Here is an 18,460-nt window from a genome sequence, read left to right as displayed (position 1 = left end):
GCCCCGCCGCCCCGCGCATTCCCGACCCTCCGGGCGGCGGCGGCGGCGGCGGCGGGGCCCGGCGGGGCCGGGGCGGGACCCCACGATGCCGCAGCTGGAACCGACGGGGGGGGACGACCTGGGGGCTCCCGACGAGCTCATCGCCTTCCAGGACGAGGGCGAGGAGCAGGACAAGGGCGCGGGGCGCGGCTCGGCCCACGGGGACCTCGACGAGCTCAAGTCCTCGCTGGTCAGCGAAACCGAGAACCGCGGGGGCCCCGGCCCCGGGGGCGGCCCCGGCCCCGAGGTGAGGCGGGGGGCGGCGGGAAGCCGGGGGGACGCGCCCCCCGCCCGGCCCCGCTCCGCTCACCGCCTCTCCCCGCAGGCGGAGCGGCCCCCGCCGCCCCGGGAAAGTTTCCAGAAGCCGCGGGACTCTCTGGCAGAAGGTACTGGACCCCCCCCGGCGCCCCCCTTCCCCTCCCGCTCCCCGCTGCATCCCCCGGGACCAGCCGACACTTCCCAACTTCTTTGTTTCCGCCCCCGGCTGCGGGCGGGACCCCCCATGTCCCCCCCCCCGGTCTCCCCTCGTGTGTCTCCCGGTTCCCCCCCTCCGTGTCCCCCCCCCGTGTCCCCCTCCCCGTGTACTCACCCTCCCATATATCGCCCCCGTGTCCCCCTGCTCCACCCTGTGTGCCACCCCCGTGTCCCCCTAATTCCGACCCCCGTGTTCCTCTCCCTGGTGGCCTCAACACCCTGTGCCCACCCCGTGTCCCCGTAATTCCCCCTCCATGTCCTCACCTCCCCCCCCCGTGTGTCCCCCCCGCCGTGTCCCCCAAATTTAGCCCCCGTGTCCCCTCCCCCGTGTCGTGTCCCCCCTCCCACCCCACCGGCCCCCGGTCCCGCCTCTCCGCCCCGGTCGCTCCCCTACGGATGGATCGGTACCCCCCCGTCCCACGGAGGAGCCGGGATCGGTTCCCCCCCCCAGCTGGGTCCTTTCTGGGAGTGACCAGCACCGGGACCCTCTGCCTCCCGGGACCCCCCGTGCAGCCGAGATCCCTCTCCCGCGGCCACCCAGCAGCAGGGACTCCCCGAGAACCACCAAGGACACCCCCGAGAGACTTGGGCACTCCGAGAGGGACCTATCCGGGCCCCTACCAAGTCGGGACACCCCCCCTGCCCCCCCGAAGAACCAAGGATCCCTAAGGGACTTGGACACCCCTAGAGGGACCTACCCAGGTCCCCCCAAGTGGGGACCTCCCTAGAAAAATCAAGGATACCCCCCAAGGGACTTGGACCCCCAAAGCGACTTGGGCACCCGCAGAGGGACCTTACTCACGGCTTCCCACGTGCGGACCATCCCCCGGGAGTACCAAGGACTCCCACAAAGTGACTTGGGCACCCCAGAGAGACCTGCCTAGGACCCCCTACAAGTGGAGACAACTCCCCCAGAAGAAAGGACCCCCCAGAAGGACACTGGGCACTGGGCACCCCCAGAAGGACCTACCCGCCCCCCCTAAATGGGGACCCCCCCACGAAGAACCAAGGATATCCCAAGGGACTTTGGCATTCCTAGAGGGACCTCCCCAGGTCCCACCATGCACCCTGCCTTGCCTCCCTCCATGGGTGCCCCCCCACCCCTCTGCCTCCTGACCTCCCCTTTCCTTCTCTCCCCAGTGGTCAGACGACAACAAGATGGGGGTTTTTTTAAGGGCCCCCCCTATCCCGGCTACCCCTTCCTGATGCTCCCCGAGTTGGGTAGCCCCTACCTCGCCAACGGAGCTCTCTCCCCCGGCGGCGCCCGCACCGTAAGTGCCCCCCAGACCCCCTCCTAACACCTCTCTGCCACCTTTTGGGGATGCTCAGACCCCCCCCAAGCCTCACAGCCCGTCCCGCAGGAAAACGACCACGTGGTGCTAAATAAACCCCCCCAGAAATTAGGATTATTCCCTTCACTTAGCAGCTTTGGGGTGGGAGGGGTGGGGAGTTTGGGGGGGGCCTCACCCCGGGAGATCCGCCCCGAAACCTGACCCTGAGCTGCCGCTTTTCTCATTTAAAAGGGTTTTAAAGCCGTTAATGGGCCGACATTCTCCCGTGTGGGGAGAAGTGATTAAGCAAATTGAGCGAGAATTTCTGGGGGAGGAGGGGGGGATGGAGAGGGGGACCCAGCTCCTGTCCCAGCAGTGTCCCTCGATCCCCAAACCATCCCATTCACGTTCCTGGGCAGTACCCTAAAGTAATTTTAGGGATATAAAGGTGTTTTAGGTGTATAAAGGTATATAAGGTGTTCCCTACCTTGTATATGAGGTATATGAGGCCCTTCCCTGCCTCAGTTTCCCCTCCTGGTGCCATCCTGGGATGGGGGGGGGACACACAGACAGAATTCTCAGCCCGCTGGGGGGTCCTCAGCCTTCTGGGAGGGATGGGGACTCCGGCTGTGGTACCCACTGCATCCTGGGCTGGAGCATCACAGCCCATTCCTGAATTGTCCAGGGGTATTTCTTGCTCCGGCGATGCTTTTCCACATATTGTTTCCCCAGTATCCATAGGAAACCACGTTCCCATATGGGATATAAATGGGATAACAACAGTTGTGGCATTTATAATGGTTTGAAATCCCAGAATCCAGCTGGTGTCGCGTGGAGAGTTTTCTGTATTTTTAGGGTTTTCCTACTTTTGCTTTCCTGGAAGCAACTGGTTGGGGTGGCCATGGAGCTCAAATCCCGGGATTGGGAGGGTGGATTAGCTAATTATCACGGTGTTTGGCTGGTGGCTGGATAAAGGTTGTATTCTCAATTTGTCACTTTTAGGATTATGAGGTTTTGGGGATGATGCACCGCTGGCCGCGATGCCAAACACTGGCAAGGAATCCGGGATAATGAGAAGGGATTGGTGTTGGGATCCGTCACAAGCAGCCACTAATGATGATTTAATGAATCCCAGAAAGGGGATTAATTAACAGGGGCTGGAGCGCCTCCCGGATGTTTTGGAGGGATGAGTGGGGTTGGGAAAGTGCAGATTGGGGCTGAATCCTGACGGATTGGGGCCTCTTTGTGGAGCCAAGTGAGTGAGGGTTATCAGGGAGAGAGGGCAAACTGGGAGTAGTGGGGGGGCTGGCGAATGTTGTGGCACTGCCGGGTGAGGCCGGGCTGGACCCTTCGGGCACTGAGAGGGGCTGAGCTCTGTGCCAGTCACAAACCCCCCGTCCATGGGCTCCCACCGGAGCAGAGGTGCCCTGGATCCCAGGACTGAACCCTGGACGTTGTCATGCTGCTGAGGCTGGGTGGAATCTGGCTGGGCACAGCATCCCCAGTGCCACATCAGATCCATCTGGGCACAGCATCCTCGATGCCATTCTGGTTCTGGCCAGGCACAGCATCCGCAATCCTGTGCTGGCTCTGGCAGGACAGAGGTCCTGCACTGCATCAGGCCATGATGCAGTGATCATCATCCTTGATCCCATACTGGATCCTGGCAGGTAGAAGATCCCCAATCTCGTTCTAGATCTGGCAGGACAGAATGTCCTCAACCCTGTACTGAATCCAGGCAGGCACAGCATCCTTGACCCTACACTGGATCCTTTTGGGTGCAGCATCCTCAGTCCCACAGCGGATCCAGTCAGTGCAGCATCCTCAATCCCAAACCAGATCCTGATGGGCATGACATCCTTGACCTCATACTTGATCTGGGCAGGCTCAGCATCCTTGATCCTATACCAGATTCACCTGGGCACAGCATCCCTGATTCCACGTTGAATCCAGCTGGGCACAACATTCTTGATCCCATAGTGGATCCAACTGGGCTCAGAATCCTCCATCTTGTACCAGATCAATCCAGACACAGCAACCCCAATCCTGTGCCGGAGACATCCAGGCACAGCCTTCCCGATCCTCTGCTGGATCGTGTGGATGCACCTCTCCAATTCCACGCTGGATCCAGCCGGGTGCAGCATCCCCACATCCCCATGTGAAGCGTCGCCCGAGGGCACCGAGCTCACGGAGCCAAACCCGCCACCCGTCTGCATCCCGGGAGGCTGCGGACGAGCCCGGACACGCAGAGCGTCGGGGTGGCAGGAGGCACAGCTGCACTGGGAGCTCTTCTTCCATTTCCTTCTTTTCTCACCCCAGCCTTGGAGGAAATGAGCTGATCTGCAGGATCCTGGTGGTGGTGGCGGCGGTGTCCCGTCCTCATGTCCTGCAGCCAAGAGCTGTGGATCGAACTGCACGGAAAGGGGAGATTTTTGGGGAAAAAAAACCCACACCCCAAATAATCTCTGTGGCCAGGAGATGCTCTGAGGAAGTGGCCAGGAAGGTTATGGATCCTGGGGACAGATGTATCCGTGGGTTCAAACTGACGGCAGCCAAACCACTTGAGCACTTTTTTTGAATACTGGGCAGGGAAGCACTGCTTTCACAGCTCTTCACTATGAAGTCTTTATGAATCTGGGAAATTGATGGAAATATGAGAAATATTTGGGAGTCTGGATACACAGTGCCTTCCTGCACCCCAAACTGGGAGAAGGCCCGTCCTTGTGCCAACCCCCCAACAGATGGATGCTCCTGCCCTTCGTCTGGGTGTATTCACTTTGCTCCTGGGTTATTTCCAAACAGAATCCTGAAATTTGGCAAGTGGCCACCCACCCCAGTATCACTTCCCTGGCAATTTCTGTCTGGGGGGTATTTCTGGGGCTCCACTCAGACGGTGAAGGAATTTGTTGGAACCTACTGATGGCATTGGTGTTTGGAGCAGCGTTTCAGCCCAGTTTTCTCCAGGGGGAATCAGGAATTGGGGACCCCTGAGCCTGTGTTTGGCTCCTTGGGATCATTCCCAATGACACAAAGGTCTCCAAGGTGGGATGGAAGGGAAAACTCTGGACATGCATGAACTGGATGGATGCAAATCTCTGTTGCCACCACACTGGATCCATTCCATCAGGATCATGTGGAGTTGATGGGTTTTATCCCAAACCCAGAATTAGCCGGATCCATACAGGGGTAAAATCTCATCTCAGCATGGGAATCTCATCCAGCTTGGGAAGGGGATGGGAACCAGGCATGGCACTGCCAGAGAGGCGAAGCTGAGACCATGCACAAGATTGGCATTATTCCCAAAATAAACCAGTTTAACCCCAGGAATTCGAGTCTGGAGGCAAGGATTTAAATAAATCCAACCCTTCCTCAGGCATGGAATTCCATCCAAATAGCTCTCCCGAGGCCATGCCAGTGTAATTAATGCACCTTCATGTAATTAATGAGCCTCGGCGGGCTGTGATCCCAAAATAAATGAGGGAAAAATCTGTAACCTGGGCTTATTTCAGCTTTTTTTTGCACCATTCCTGCGATGAATTCCCGAGGATACAGAGCTGTATCTGTCTCCTAAAGAAAATAGATCCTTAACTGCACTGCTGCCAAGGAAAATGATTAAAATACAGATTTTTGGCAGGGAAAAGGGTTGCTCCGAAAACTGGGCGGGTCTTGCTGGCAGCTCTGCCGGAGCGTGGAGGGTTTTGGTGTTGGGATGTGGATGGAAGTGTCGGGATGGGGGGGGGTTTCTGGCTCGGGGGGGCTCATTCAATGCTCTGCGTCTCTGGACTGTGGCAGTTCTTCCTTCCTCCTGCACCGGTTTGGGATTTGCTGGTTTATTTAGGATTTACCTCCCCCATCAGTGCCGCCTTCCTTCCCCACCTGGAAAATATTAAGGAAAAGAAGGATTTTTTCACACTTTTTGGCTTCTCCGTGTTGCTCTGTGCAGCTGCTGGGTTAATCCAATCCTTGCCGGCCCTGAACCCTCCCCGTGCCTCAGTTTCCCCACTCCCAGACTCTCCCGCCGCTGCACACAATGGCCCCTTTATCCCTCTCCTTAATTATGCTCTTCGGCTAATTACCCTGCGGGCGGGGTTTGTAGGGCTTAAATGAGACCTACAGGATGACTCCTCCCCCCCCCCACTTCTCCCTCCTCCCTCCCTTTTCCAACGCGATTCCCAAATTAAAGCGATGAAGTAAGTGCTCGGGGCGCCTCTGCTCAGCCCTGGGATTGTTCCGGGACTGAGGCGCATTCATCATCCTTCTGGAATTCCCAGCAGCTGCTTTTCATTAGTTTTCCTTCCTTGAAGTCGCTGGCGGGAGCTTGGGAGGGAAGAGGAACCCGGGGGAAGTGCCTGGTGCATCCCGGATGGAGGAAGAGGAGGGATGAGGGAAGGGGGGGGTCGGGATCGTGTTGTTTTCCGTCTTTCTCTGTGTTCGTGTCAGGGTTTTGGGAGGAAAGGGGAAGGTGTGGGGGAAGGTCCGAGGAGGAGGGGGAGGGGGTGATGGTGATGTGCGGCTTCACAGTTTGCACTGGTGGTGTTTTCTGGCAACGATGTCACTCTGTGCCTTCACCCCGGGGATCCCGCAGCCCTGGGGATCCCAGAGCCCTGGGAATCCTGCAGCTCTGAGGATCCCATCCAGAGCCTCGGGCAGAGGGCAGGAGGGGTCGGCAGGCTGTGCTGGCTGTGCTGTGCTGGTGTCCCATGGGGGCTGCCGGGGGGTACAGGACCCCCTGGAGTCCCATGGCAGCTGTGGCCCCCAATGCCCAGGATGGTTGGGGGGGCTTTGGGGCAGTGGGACTGTTGGTGGCGGGGCAGGCTGAGCCTGTTGTTCCCGCCGGGATCCCCCATGCGGATGCAGCGGGATGAATGGATCCATTGAGGCCGGGGCCAGGAGCTGCAGACAAAAGCCACGGGGGGACTCGGGGCCACAGGGTTTGGGGAGCTGGGAGGGGGAGCGGGGAGTGGGGAGCCCAGCAGGCACTGAGCCCATCCTGCTCCAGGGCTGGTGTGTGTGTTAGGGGTGCTGGGGGCACCCATGGATGGGGGGTGCTCAGGACATGGTGAGGGATGCTCGGGGTGTCCATGGAGAGAGGCATGCTGAGGGCATCCATAGGTGAGGGATGCTTGGGGTGTACATGGGCTGCTCAAGTCACCATGGATGAGGGATGCTCAGGGTATCGGTGGGTGAAGGATGCCCAGGGTGCTCATGGCAAGGGATGCTCAGGGCATCCGTGTGTGGAGGATTCTCGGAGTGTCCCTGTGCCAGGGTCACTCTGGGCTGAGGCTGCATCCCAGGAGCCAGCTCGGCCGTGTCCTGGCATCCCTCCAGCATCATCCCACTTCCTCCCACCCTTCTCATCCCAAGTTCCCTCTCTCACCTTCCTCTGCGGGGCTGGGGCCAAGCTCTTCAGCGGATGCCACCGACATCTCTGGGGTGGGGAAGGTGGGTCTGTGGCTAGAGATGAGGTTGGATAAGTGCCACCACTCTGAGCTCATCCCAAACTGAGATTTTTTGGGGCTTATTTTTCATCTCCTGGCCACTTTTTCCACCTTCCCATCCCAGCCCTGTTGGCATTTCCCACCTGGTGTCTGTGGGTCTGGGCTGTGTCATGGGAATGGATGAGCATCCATTGTTGAGGTATCACAAGCTCTCATTCCCACCCTAAAATCATTGTCCCTGCTTGGAACACTCTTTGTCTGGCTGGTGTCACCCAAAAAATGCCAGACAAGGACATGGTGATGTGTCCTGCATCACCCTCATATCACCCTTGAAAAACCCTAAATCCTGATGGGAAAATAACCCCATCAGGAATTTTTGGGGTTCTCCTTGGGATGTGGGGATGCAGGAGATCCCCCAAAGGTCTCCTGGCTTGAATTTGTTGTCCTGGTGTTCATGGGCAACATCTGGAGGAGATTATTTGGCTGGGAAGCAGCTGCAGGGAGGGAGTGGTGGGGGGGAAGATTTATGGCTCATTCCTTGGGCTGTAAATCCAGTTGTAATTGGGATTTCTCCCTTCCCAATTATCCCAGGGAAGCAGAACGCAGTGGGGGGTTGCAGGACGGGCGATGGGCCCTGTGGGGCTGGGATGCTCCTGGGTTTTCTCCCTGCTTTTTGACATTGGGGTGATTTATTGGGGTATGAAGGACACCCCATCCTGGCTCAGGAGGGTGACAGGTTGGGACCCTACTTTCCCTTTTTCTCCCCTTCCTACTCCGTTTCCAGCTCCAAGGGGACACGAATCCCCACAACTGGTGTATCCCCAACACCTTCCCTTTCCTTTTCTGACTCCCTAAGTGGACTCTCTTTCCATGTCCCATGAGTGCCACTGAGAAGGACTTTTTTCCCCCTCTTTCCCCTCTTTTTCCCCCCTTTCCCTTCCCTTTCCCACATTCCCCCATTTTCCCCTTTTCTCCCTTCCTTATGCCCTTTATTTCCCCCAGTTTCCCCATTTTTCCCATTTCACTTTTCCCACATTTCCCCCCTTTTTTTCCTTTTCCCCCTTTCCTCTCCCCTTTTGCCTCCCCCTTTTCCTTCCTTCCGTTTTCCTCCCCCCACACTTTCTTCCCCATTTCCCCCTTTTTCCTTTTTTCACCCTTTTCCCACCCTTTTTTCCTCCTTTTCCCCATTTCTTCCCTGTTTCCCCCCCATTTGCCCTTGCTTCTCCCCTCTTTTTCTCCCTTTACCCCTTCCCCCTTTTCCCCCCTTCCCTTCTCCTCATTTCCCTCCTTTTCCCCTTTTCTCCCCCTTTTCCCATGTTTCCCCCCCTTTTTTTCCCTTTCCCTCCTTCCTCCCCTTTCCCATGTTCCTCCTTCCCCTTTCCCCTTTTTTCTCCCTGTTTGGGGCTCCCTCCCCATTCTCACTTGACACTCCCTGTCCACAGCATCCTGGGGTGCAGCCCCAGATGCTCCTGCCAGGGCAGATTTGGGGTTTTTGCACCTTTGTACTCCCAAGCACAAAGTTTTGCAGAGTTGGACACACTGAGCCCAGAATCCCCACTTACCTCAAAAATCCCATCCCACTGTGACACATGGAACCAGATTTGGGTGTTTTTTTTCCCAAACCAGCTGGTGACACTGCTCAAGGCCAGGACCTTGGGATGCCTTGGGGCAGCAACCACACCTGGACAGTTTGGGGGGGCTCTACTAAACATCCCCCAAACCCCCATTTCCCACCCTGATGCTTGGCCTTTCCCATCTCCCCGGCATGATTTTGGGGAAAAGAGCTGGAGCAGAGGCTCTTGGTTATCCCACCTCTGTGTAAGCAGGCTGGGAATGGGGGGGGCTCCTGGGAGCACCGGGGGACTGGGGGGACTTTGCAAAGCCCTGGGAATTCAGGCTGGAAAAGGGAATGGCAGGAGGATGGACACCCGGGGGTCACCATCCCCCAAGTCCTGTCCTGGGATGGAGATGGCATGGGAGGGATGGATGCTGATGGATACCAGTGGGAATCTTCCCAGGTGCTTTCCAGCTCATCTGTGGGGGTTTTGGGGTGGGGATGAAGCACCCATGGATCTTCTCCATGGTGGTTCCTGTTGGATCACCTGCAGGCAAATGGAAAGGCAGTGGAGAGGCTCCTGCCCCAGAGCCTCCGGGTAATGTTTTACCTGGAAAAATGGTCCCAAACAGACCTTTTTTCTCCTAAAATGAGGCCGGTGGGTGCCGAGCCTGAGGCTTTGATCCCAGCAGAGAGGAGCCTGTGCTGGGACAGGCAGCATTGGGATTAATGATGGGATGTGCAGCATTGGGATGAGTTGCAGAGCCTGGAGACGGAGCACCAGGATAGGCAGTAAATCTGGGATGGGCGATCCTGGGGCATGTGGATGCAGTGCATCCAGCTTGGAACACCCATTTCCCTCAAAAATTGCATCTTGCACGGACACGAGACAGGACAGCAGCACTGGGACACACAGTGCTGGGCCAGGGAATCCTGGGAGATGAGGCCCATGACAAACAGTGCTGGGATATGCAGTATCAGCACATGGAATGCCAGGATGTGCGATCCTGGGACATGCAATGCTGGGACACGGAGAGCTGGGACACCGTCCTGGGACAGGCTACTCCATGGCACTGCTGGGACATGTGACACCAGGATGTGGAACCCTGGGACATGCCATGCTGGGACACACAATACCAGGACATGCAACACTGGGAGATGCAATCCCAGGCCATGAGGCACTCACTGGACACGCGGTGCCGGGACACACAGCACTGGGATGTGTGATGCTGGGCCACGCAACACCGGAATATGCAGTCCTGGGATATGTGGTGCTTGGACACGCTGACATACAACACTGGGACGTGGAATCCTGGGACACAAAACCCCAGGACAAACAATGCTGGGACAGGCAATGCTGGGATGTGCAACAGTGGGACATGGAACATGAGGGCATGCAGTCCTGGGACATGGGACACCAGGATGTGCAACAGGGGGAGATGGAATGCTGGGATCTGCAACAGCAGGACGTGGAATGCCGGGATCTGCAACACCAGGATATGGAATGCTGGGATGTGCAATCTTGGGATATCCAATACAATACTGGGACACAACACCAGGACATGACACACCAGGACATGCAATCCTGGGACACAAAACTCCCACCCGGACATGCCACACTAGGACATGCAGTCCCAGCCCAGCCCCAGCCAGGACTTCTCCAGCAGCACTTTTCCCCCTTCTCAGGGAAACCCTTGCAGCTGGATCGATGCCTGTGCGGAAGAGGAGCGGAAATCCTGTCGTGAACACCCTGAGTTGGGCACGAGGGGATCCCCCTGTCCCCCTTCCTCCAGGGTCTGGGGGCTCCCAGAGGGTTCCCAGAGGAACGGGCTCTGGCAGGGAAGGGGTTATCCCTGTTTTTAATTGGCTGGTAACAAGGACCCAGGACTGGCTCTAATCTCTCTGGAATGTGACCGATTTTCATGTATTTTCCTCTTTTTTTTTGTTGCTGTTTCACAGCTCCAATCCCCACGTGGGGGACGGGGGTAGGGGGGACAGTGGGGACTGTGTCCCAGCTGGAGCTGAGGGATGGGGAAGGAAAAGGGTCGGGGGGGTCATTTTTCCACATCACCACTGAACCATTCACCAGCTCCCCCCCCTTTGTATATTTTGAAAGGGTCCCCCCTTCTTCCCTTCCCCCCTCCCCTCCCCAGCCTCCCGAAATGGCCTCGAAATGAGAATCAGCCTTTTATCCCCCAAACCTTCCCCCGCCGCCGCCTCCCCGCCCGTCCCGTCCCCATCCCCTCCCCATCCCCTTGTGCCTTCTCTGCTTACAGAGTGGCCCAGAAAGCCCCTTTGTGACAGGGAGCAGGCAGGGGGTCCCGAGGGGGGGCCAGGGAGCCCCCTCAGCATTGGGGGGGCATCTCCTGCCTTGCCCTGTGCGTGGTCACTGGGATGATGGCGGGGGGGACACGGCGGGGGGGCACCAAGGTCTCATCCAGGGCTCGGGGCATCGCCCGTCCAGGATGGGGATGGGGATGGGCAGTGGGGGGGCCCCAGTGTCACCCCAGCAGGGCTGCAAGGGGAGGCACCTGAGACATCACCTTGGGCGTGGCTGTGGGGCTGTCCCTGTGCCCTGGGGCCGTCCCTGTGCTGTGGGGCTGTCCATGTGCCTTGGGTCACCCAGATTTGGGGGGTCATCAAACCTGAACAGCTCCTGCATCCCAGGGAGGGCTGGGCCATGGCACGCCCGGGGTGATGGTGAATGCACGAGTCATGGTGAGCCCACGGGTCACAGTGGGCCCAGGGGTGACAGTGGGCTCGTGAGTGACAGCCCTTGGGTGACAGCCATGGGTGACAGTGAGCTCATGAGTGACAATGAGTCCACAGGTGACAGTGAGCCCACAGGTGGGCAGTGAGCCCACAGGTGACAGCCAGGGGTGACACTGAGCCCATGGGTGAAAATGAGTCCACAGGTGGACAGTGAGCCCATGAGTGACAATGAGTCCACAAGTGGACAGTGAGCCCATGAGTGACAATGAGTCCACAGGTGACAGTGAGCCCGTGGGTGACAGTGAGTCCACAGGTGGGCAGTGAGCCCACAGGTGACAGCCAGGGATGACATTGAGCCCATGGGTGACAATGAGTCCCACAGGTGGACAGTGAGCCCGTGGGTGACAGCCACAGGTGACAGTGAGTCAGTCCATGGGTGATAATGAGCCCACAAGTGACGCTGAGCCCGTGGGTGACAGCCCACAGGTGACGCTGAGCTGGTGGGTCATGGCGAGCTGGGGTCAGGGGTCACCCACATGCCAAGCACACTCCGGGTGTGTGCTGTCCTGGCTCCCGGCCTCCTCCACAACCAGCTGCCAAGGGACAGATCCAGTCCCAACTGCTTACACCAGTGGGATTATCCCAGCAGTGCCAAAAGTCTCCCCATGGAGGCACTGGAGCATCCCTGTGCCGGGATGGGGATGAGGAGTGGCCCTGTGGCAGCTGGGTCAGACAGGGAAGCAGGTTTTTGGGGATCCCATGTGCTGGCAGCTGTGGGAATGGTTGGATCATGGGGAATCCTCATCTTGGCTTTGGGACTGTGCTGTGCTGAGGGGGTCCTGGGTGGGGGGTCCTGGGGTGCCAGCAGGGAGAGGGTGTGATGGGGGTTTCTGGCTGCTGGAGATGGAGCAGGATACCGGGGATGGAGTGGGGGGATGCTGGGGATGGAGGGGTTACTGGAAGCAGAAGGAGGATACTGCAGGTGTGTGGGATACTGGAAATGCAGGAGTGGGATGTTGGAGATGGAGGGGGGATACTGAAGATGGAGGGGGGATACTGGAGATGAAGAAGAGGGGATACTGGAAGTGCAGGGGTGGGATACTGGAGGTGCAACAAGGGATACTGGAGACAGAGCCAGGGATATTGAAGGCACAGGAGGGGATGCAGGAAAGATGCTGGATGGGATGTGGAGTGCAGGAGGAGATAGATGGGATAGTGGAGATGCAGGAGGGAGATGGTGGAGACTGGGGGACAGCAAGAGGTGGTTCAGAGGGGACACTTTGGGGGTGGCAGGAGGCGATGCAAGGGGGAGGAACCTGCCAGCCGTGGAAGAGTTAACACTCCCCCAAACTCCTCCTGGGTTTTCCTTCCAGCTGCTTCAGCTCAGGAAGGTCTGTATGTGGGGAAATTCCTGCAGGCAGCTGCTCCAGCCACATTCCCACATTCCCACATGCTTCAGCCACAGTCCCGGCATCTCCAGGGACCTTCCCTCCCTCCTGCTGTCTGCGGGAAACGCCTCCCCCCCCCCAGACACTACACAAAGTGCCTTTCTTTGGGGGGCTGCTGGGGAGACACCTCAGTGTCACAGCAAGATTTAACCCAGGATGGGGAAAACCCCCAAGCACCTCCAAACCCCCTGTGTTTGCCCCCCCCCCAATATGGGACTGATTTCTCGCACGCCAGCAATCTGGGGTTGATGGTGGTACCCCAAGGACCGGGGACAGGGGGGGCACCCCCAGGCACAGGGACCTCCCAGGAAGGCAGCACCATTGGGGCGGGGCTTGGGGTTTAAATTTGGGGGGTTGCACCATTTGGGGCAGAAATTTGGGGGTTGACACCATTTGGGGTTTAAGATTCAAGAGGGTTGTACTGTTTTGGACAGAAATTTGGGGTTTGCAGTTTGAGGCTTTGCACTCTTTGGGGCAGAGATTTGGGAATTAAAGTTTTGTGCCATGTGGGATTTGGGAGTTTGCACCATTATTGGGGTCTGTAGAGGCACATAGGGTTGAAAACTTCCCTGTGTCCTCCCAAAACCTCTTTGCCACCAGCCCAGGGTGTCCTCCATGGATTGAGGTGTCTCCAGCCAGTGCAGGCAGGACCAGGGAATATTTTGAGGCCAGGCTGTTGTTTCAGGGCTGGGGAATGTTTTGGGGCCAGGGGGGTTTTGAGGGCCTGGGGAATGTTTTGGGGCTGGAGGTGTTTTGGCTGAGGGGTAGTTTGCGAGCTGGGGAATCTTTTGGGGCCAGGGTTTTTTTGGGGGGGGTCTGTAAGAGTGTTTTGAGGCTGGGGTGGTGTTTTGGGGCTGTGAGGGTGTTTCGGGGCTCAGGGGGATATTTAGAGGACAGGGGGATGTTTTGGGACCAGGGGGTGTTTTGGTGCCAGAGGTATTTTGTGACAGGGGGTGTTTTGGGGCTGGGAGTGTTTTGCAGTAGAAGGGGCTTGGGGCTGGGGGTGGGGTGTTTCAGGGTTGGGGTGATGTTTCAGGACTGGTGCAATGTATTGGGGCAGGGAGTGTTTTGGGTGGGGGTGTTTTGGGGCTGGGGTGTCTGGGGCTGTCGGAGCCCATCGTCCCGTCCCTCCCGCAGTACCTGCAGATGAAGTGGCCGCTGCTGGACGTGCCGGCCGGGGCCACGCTGAAGGACAGTCGCTCGCCCTCACCCGCACACCTGGTAAGAACAGCCCCTTCCTGCAGGGTGGGGGATTCCCAGCACCCCCTCACGATCCTGAAATTATGGAATCAGGAAATGGTTTGGGTTGGAAGGGACCTTAAAGACCACTCAGTCCCACCGCTCTGCCCTGGGCAGGGACACCTTCCACTAGATCAGGTTGCTCCAAGCACTGTCCTACCTGGCCTGGAGCCCTCCCAGGGACAGAGCAGCCACGGCGCTGCTGCCCGGGGGATGTTCCTGGGGGGGTGGCTGCTGTCCCACCCTGCCACACGCTCTCCCCACAGTCCAACAAGGTCCCGGTGGTGCAGCACGGCCATCACATGCACCCGCTGACGCCGCTCATCACCTACAGCAACGACCCCTTCCCACCGGGGTCCCCGCCCGGCCACCTCTCCCCGGAGATCGACCCCAAGACGGGTGAGCACAGAGTGGGGGGACACGTTTGGGGGAGCGAAGGGAACGTGAGGGTGCGGGTGCTGTGCTGGGAATGGGGGGCTCTCCGTTGGGTGGTCCCTCTGCCTCCTGGGTGGTCTCAGCCCGGTCCCTGGGAGGGGGCTGGGGATGGGTCCTCACCTGGTCACAGGTTGAGCTGGAGTGTGGGGATCCCCCCAAGGGCTGTGCTGTGGGTGTCTCAGCAGCCTCTCCCCAACCTGGGGTGACGGGTGCTGGGAGGGAGACGGGGTGCTCTGAGGTAGATGGGGTGCTTGGCAGCAGACCAGATGCTCAAAGTGAGATGGGGTGCTGGGAGGGAAATGGGTGCTCACAGGGAGGGTGCTTGGAGGGAGACAGGGTGCTGGAGGCAGACAAGGTGCTCAGTGGGAGCTGGGATGCTCAAAGGGAGGGTGGTGGAGGCAGACATGGTACTGGAGGACAGTGGGGAGGCCCCGAGGCTGCTGTGCCCCTGTTCTAACCGCCCATTCTGTCCCCTCTCTCCCCCGCAGGGATCCCGCGGCCGCCGCACCCCTCTGAGCTGCCCCCCTACTACCCGCTGTCCCCCGGAGCCGTGGGGCAGCTCCCGCACCCCCTGGGCTGGCTCGTGCCACAGTAAGGATGGACTGGCCCCGGCACGGGGGTTACTTCCAGCTTGTGTCCCTGTGAATCCCGGGAGCCCACAGCCCCCTGAGACCCTCCTCCTCTTCCCACTTTACCCAGTTTCCCCCGCGAGTTCCGCAGGATGCCACAGGCTCCCGTGGGGGGTGGGAAGGGAGGGGCTCCCTACCACTGGAAAATTTGGGAATCATTCAGATGGAGATAGCTGGAGACCAGTCCAAGGATCCCCATGAACTGGGAAGGGATCTTTTTTCCACTGAAACTCATGTTTTTGCAGGCAAGGACAGCCCGTGTACTCCATCCCTCCCGGTGGCTTCCGGCACCCGTATCCCGCCCTCGCCATGAATGCCTCCATGTCCAGGTGGGTCTTGGAAGGGGGAGGGACCCTCACAGGCATCCCGGAGCTGATGGTCGGTTTTGGGACACTTCCCTGCAGAAAATGCACAGGCACAGACCAGTCCCAGATCGAGGTGTTCCCCTTGCGTGAAGATCCCCCTGGAGGGAGCGGGTGGTCCCCATGGGTGGAGGAATGTGACATCCCAAGGACTCAGGGCATCACTTGGGTTGGGTTTGTGTCCCCATCTCAAAGCTGGGGCAGGATTTGGGTGCTTTCGGGTGGATTTGGGGTCTCCAGCATGGCTTTGGGGATTGCAGCATGGATTTGGGGTTTGCAGAGTGGATTTGTGGTTTCCAGGGTTGATTTCGGGGTTTGAAGCATGGATTTGGAGTTCCAGCATGGTTTTGGGGTTTCTAACTTAACTGGCTTGAGGCTGGTGGTCTCTCAGCCCAGGAGGTTCTCAGGGGGGATCTGTGGGTGCCTGTGGGGAGGTGACCACCCCTCCTGTTCTCTCCCCCTGCTGCAGTTTGATGTCCAGCCGCTTCTCCCCACACATGGTCCCACCGCCCACCCACGGGCTGCACCCCTCGGGCATCCCGCACCCCACCATTGTCTCACCCATCGTCAAGCAGGAGCCCACCCAGCCCAGCGCCAGCCCTGGAGGCAGCTCGTGAGTGGGGGCCGGGCCAACCGTGGGGACAGGGGCTCGTCCTGGGGGTCCTGACCCCCCATCCTGCTCCTTCCAGGAAATCCCCTGTGGCAGTGAAGAAGGAGGAGGAGAAGAAGCCCCACATCAAGAAGCCACTCAACGCCTTCATGCTGTACATGAAGGAGATGAGGGCCAAGGTGGTGGCTGAGTGCACGCTGAAGGAGAGCGCTGCCATCAACCAGATCCTGGGCCGGCGGGTATGGTTGGGATCCCCCCATCAGGGACCCTCCAGACAGCCCAGCTCCACTTCTCCCCACGGATCCATCCCTGGACCTGGGGTTCTGCAAGCCCAGGGAGTCCCAGGGACGTGTCAGGCGTGGGGAGGGATGGGGAGGGATGGACCTCTGCAGCCCAGGACAGTAGGTCCTGAGGGTCAGCAGCATGGATCTGGGGATTCCAGCCTGGCGTTGGGGTTTCCAGTGTGTCTCTGAGGTCTCCAGTGTGGCTTTGAGGTCTCCAGCATAGTTCTGGGCTTCCCAGTATGTATTTGTTGTCTCCGGTGTGAATTTGAGGTTTCCAGCGTGGCTCTGGGGTCTCCAGTGGGGATCTGCGGGTTTCCAGAATGGCTCTGGGGTTTCCAGCCTGGCTTTGGGGTTCCCGGCGTGGCTCTGGGGTCTCCAGCGTGGTCTCTCCCTGCAGTGGCACTCGCTGTCGCGGGAGGAACAGGCCAAGTACTACGAGCTGGCGCGGAAGGAGCGGCAGCTGCACTCGCAGCTCTACCCGACCTGGTCGGCGCGGGACAACTACGTACGTGTGTCCCCCGTGGTCCCACCCCCCCAAGAGGGCCCCTCTCCTGGGGTTTGGCTGGCAGGGGAGGGCTGGCCGCGCTCTGGGGTCGGTGTTTGGGGTGTTGGGGGCGGTTGGTGACGACGCCAAGTCCCCGCGGATGCTCTGGGGCAGCGTCAGCCCGTTTCCCACCACGGGCAGCCAAAAGCCACAGAAGAACCCGAAATCATCTTTTCCAGGGCAAGAAAAAGAAGCGGAAGCGTGAGAAGCTGGCGCAGCAGCAGAGCCACGACACGGACAGTGAGTACCCGCCCCCCGCCTCCCCCTGCGCCAGGCTCCGGCCGCTCACGCTGTGCCTGCCCTCCCCAGGCTCCCTGCCCTCCAAGAGCAAGAAGCCGTGCGTGCCGTACCTGCCACCTGAGAAGCCATGTGCCAGCCCGGCCTCGTCCCACGGCAGCATGCTGGACTCGCCCGCCACGCCCTCGGCCGCGCTGGCCTCGCCCGCCGCGCCGGCCCCCACCCACTCAGAACAGGCCCAGCCGCTCTCGCTCACCACCAAGCCAGAGGCCAGGGCTCAGCTCGCTGTGCATTCCACTGTCCTCTCCAGCAAAGCCTCCTCTTCTTCCTCCTCTTCCTCTTCCTCCTCCTCCTCCTCCTCCTCCTCCTCCTCCTCCTCCAGCCTCAGCAGCCCACCCTCACTCCTCTCCAGACCCATCCCCTTCCCCTCGGTGCCCCCCACGGCTCTCGTCTCCTCGCCCCCTGGCTCTGTCCCAGCTGCCTTGGCCGTGCTGCAGACACAGCCCCTTTCCCTGGTCACCAAACCTGCTGATTAAGGGAAAAACCTCATCCCCCCTCGTCCCCTTCACCCGTCCCCTCCCCGCTGTACATTGCAGAAGCCACAATCAAGATTCAAACGCAGCCAAAACCATTATTGGTCAATATTTGACCCTTTCTGAACTTTTTGGAAGCAGACTCTGGAGGAAGGGGCTTTCTACTCAGAGCTGCTGCCAGCAGTCGACCTAAAGACTGTTTTTATTAAAAAAATGGAAAAAAAGGAAAAAAAAAATTAAATAGACCCTCCACAAGCTGCCGACGATGGGAATCTCCGTGGGATGAGCCAATTGCCCGTCGCTGCCGTGGGGCATAGGGATGGCACCGGCACGGTGATGCCGGCACTGAACACGGCGAGTGCTGTGCTGGAGCCGGCATTCCATCCTGGATCCTACAGCAGGAATGCCTCCACCTGCTCCCGAACCCTCCCATCCTGTGGCTCTGCTCCCATCCCCGGCTCCCACCTTCGCTCTGTCCTGGCGAGGAGCCGGATCCTGTCCCGGGGGTGCTGCTCCATCGGTGCTGCTTCTGCCCGCGGTCGTGCCGGGGTGGGCAGGGTCCGGGGCTGAGCCCTGGGGGGGTTGTGTTTTTGTCACTTCGAAATCCTGTTATTTTTCACAAAAGGAAATAAAACTACAGCTGCAACTCA

At 59.1% G+C, this 18,460-nt stretch overlaps 1 protein-coding gene across 5 annotated transcripts; it reads left to right on the top strand.

The window, feature by feature from the left end:
* On the top strand, positions 1-18,460 carry TCF7L1 (transcription factor 7 like 1). 5 transcript variants are annotated; one of them, XM_064637737.1, is made up of 12 exons: positions 4-286; positions 365-425; positions 1,654-1,784; positions 14,075-14,158; positions 14,443-14,575; positions 15,100-15,202; positions 15,486-15,569; positions 16,072-16,215; positions 16,292-16,451; positions 16,894-17,001; positions 17,220-17,280; positions 17,350-18,460. In XM_064637737.1, exons 1-12 carry the CDS (start codon positions 86-88, stop codon positions 17,811-17,813), a joined length of 1,734 nt encoding a protein of 577 aa, XP_064493807.1. In that variant the 5' UTR covers positions 4-85; the 3' UTR covers positions 17,814-18,460. The 5 variants fall into 5 exon arrangements, with proteins under 5 accessions (XP_064493806.1, XP_064493807.1, XP_064493804.1 ...); XM_064637734.1 differs by having other exon boundaries at positions 17,220-18,460; XM_064637733.1 differs by having other exon boundaries at positions 4-425.

The sequence above is a fragment of the Pseudopipra pipra genome, chromosome 28 (assembly GCF_036250125.1).
Source record: "Pseudopipra pipra isolate bDixPip1 chromosome 28, bDixPip1.hap1, whole genome shotgun sequence".
Taxonomy (NCBI): Eukaryota; Metazoa; Chordata; class Aves; order Passeriformes; family Pipridae; genus Pseudopipra; species Pseudopipra pipra.
This window is presented reverse-complemented; position numbering and strand designations above follow the sequence as displayed.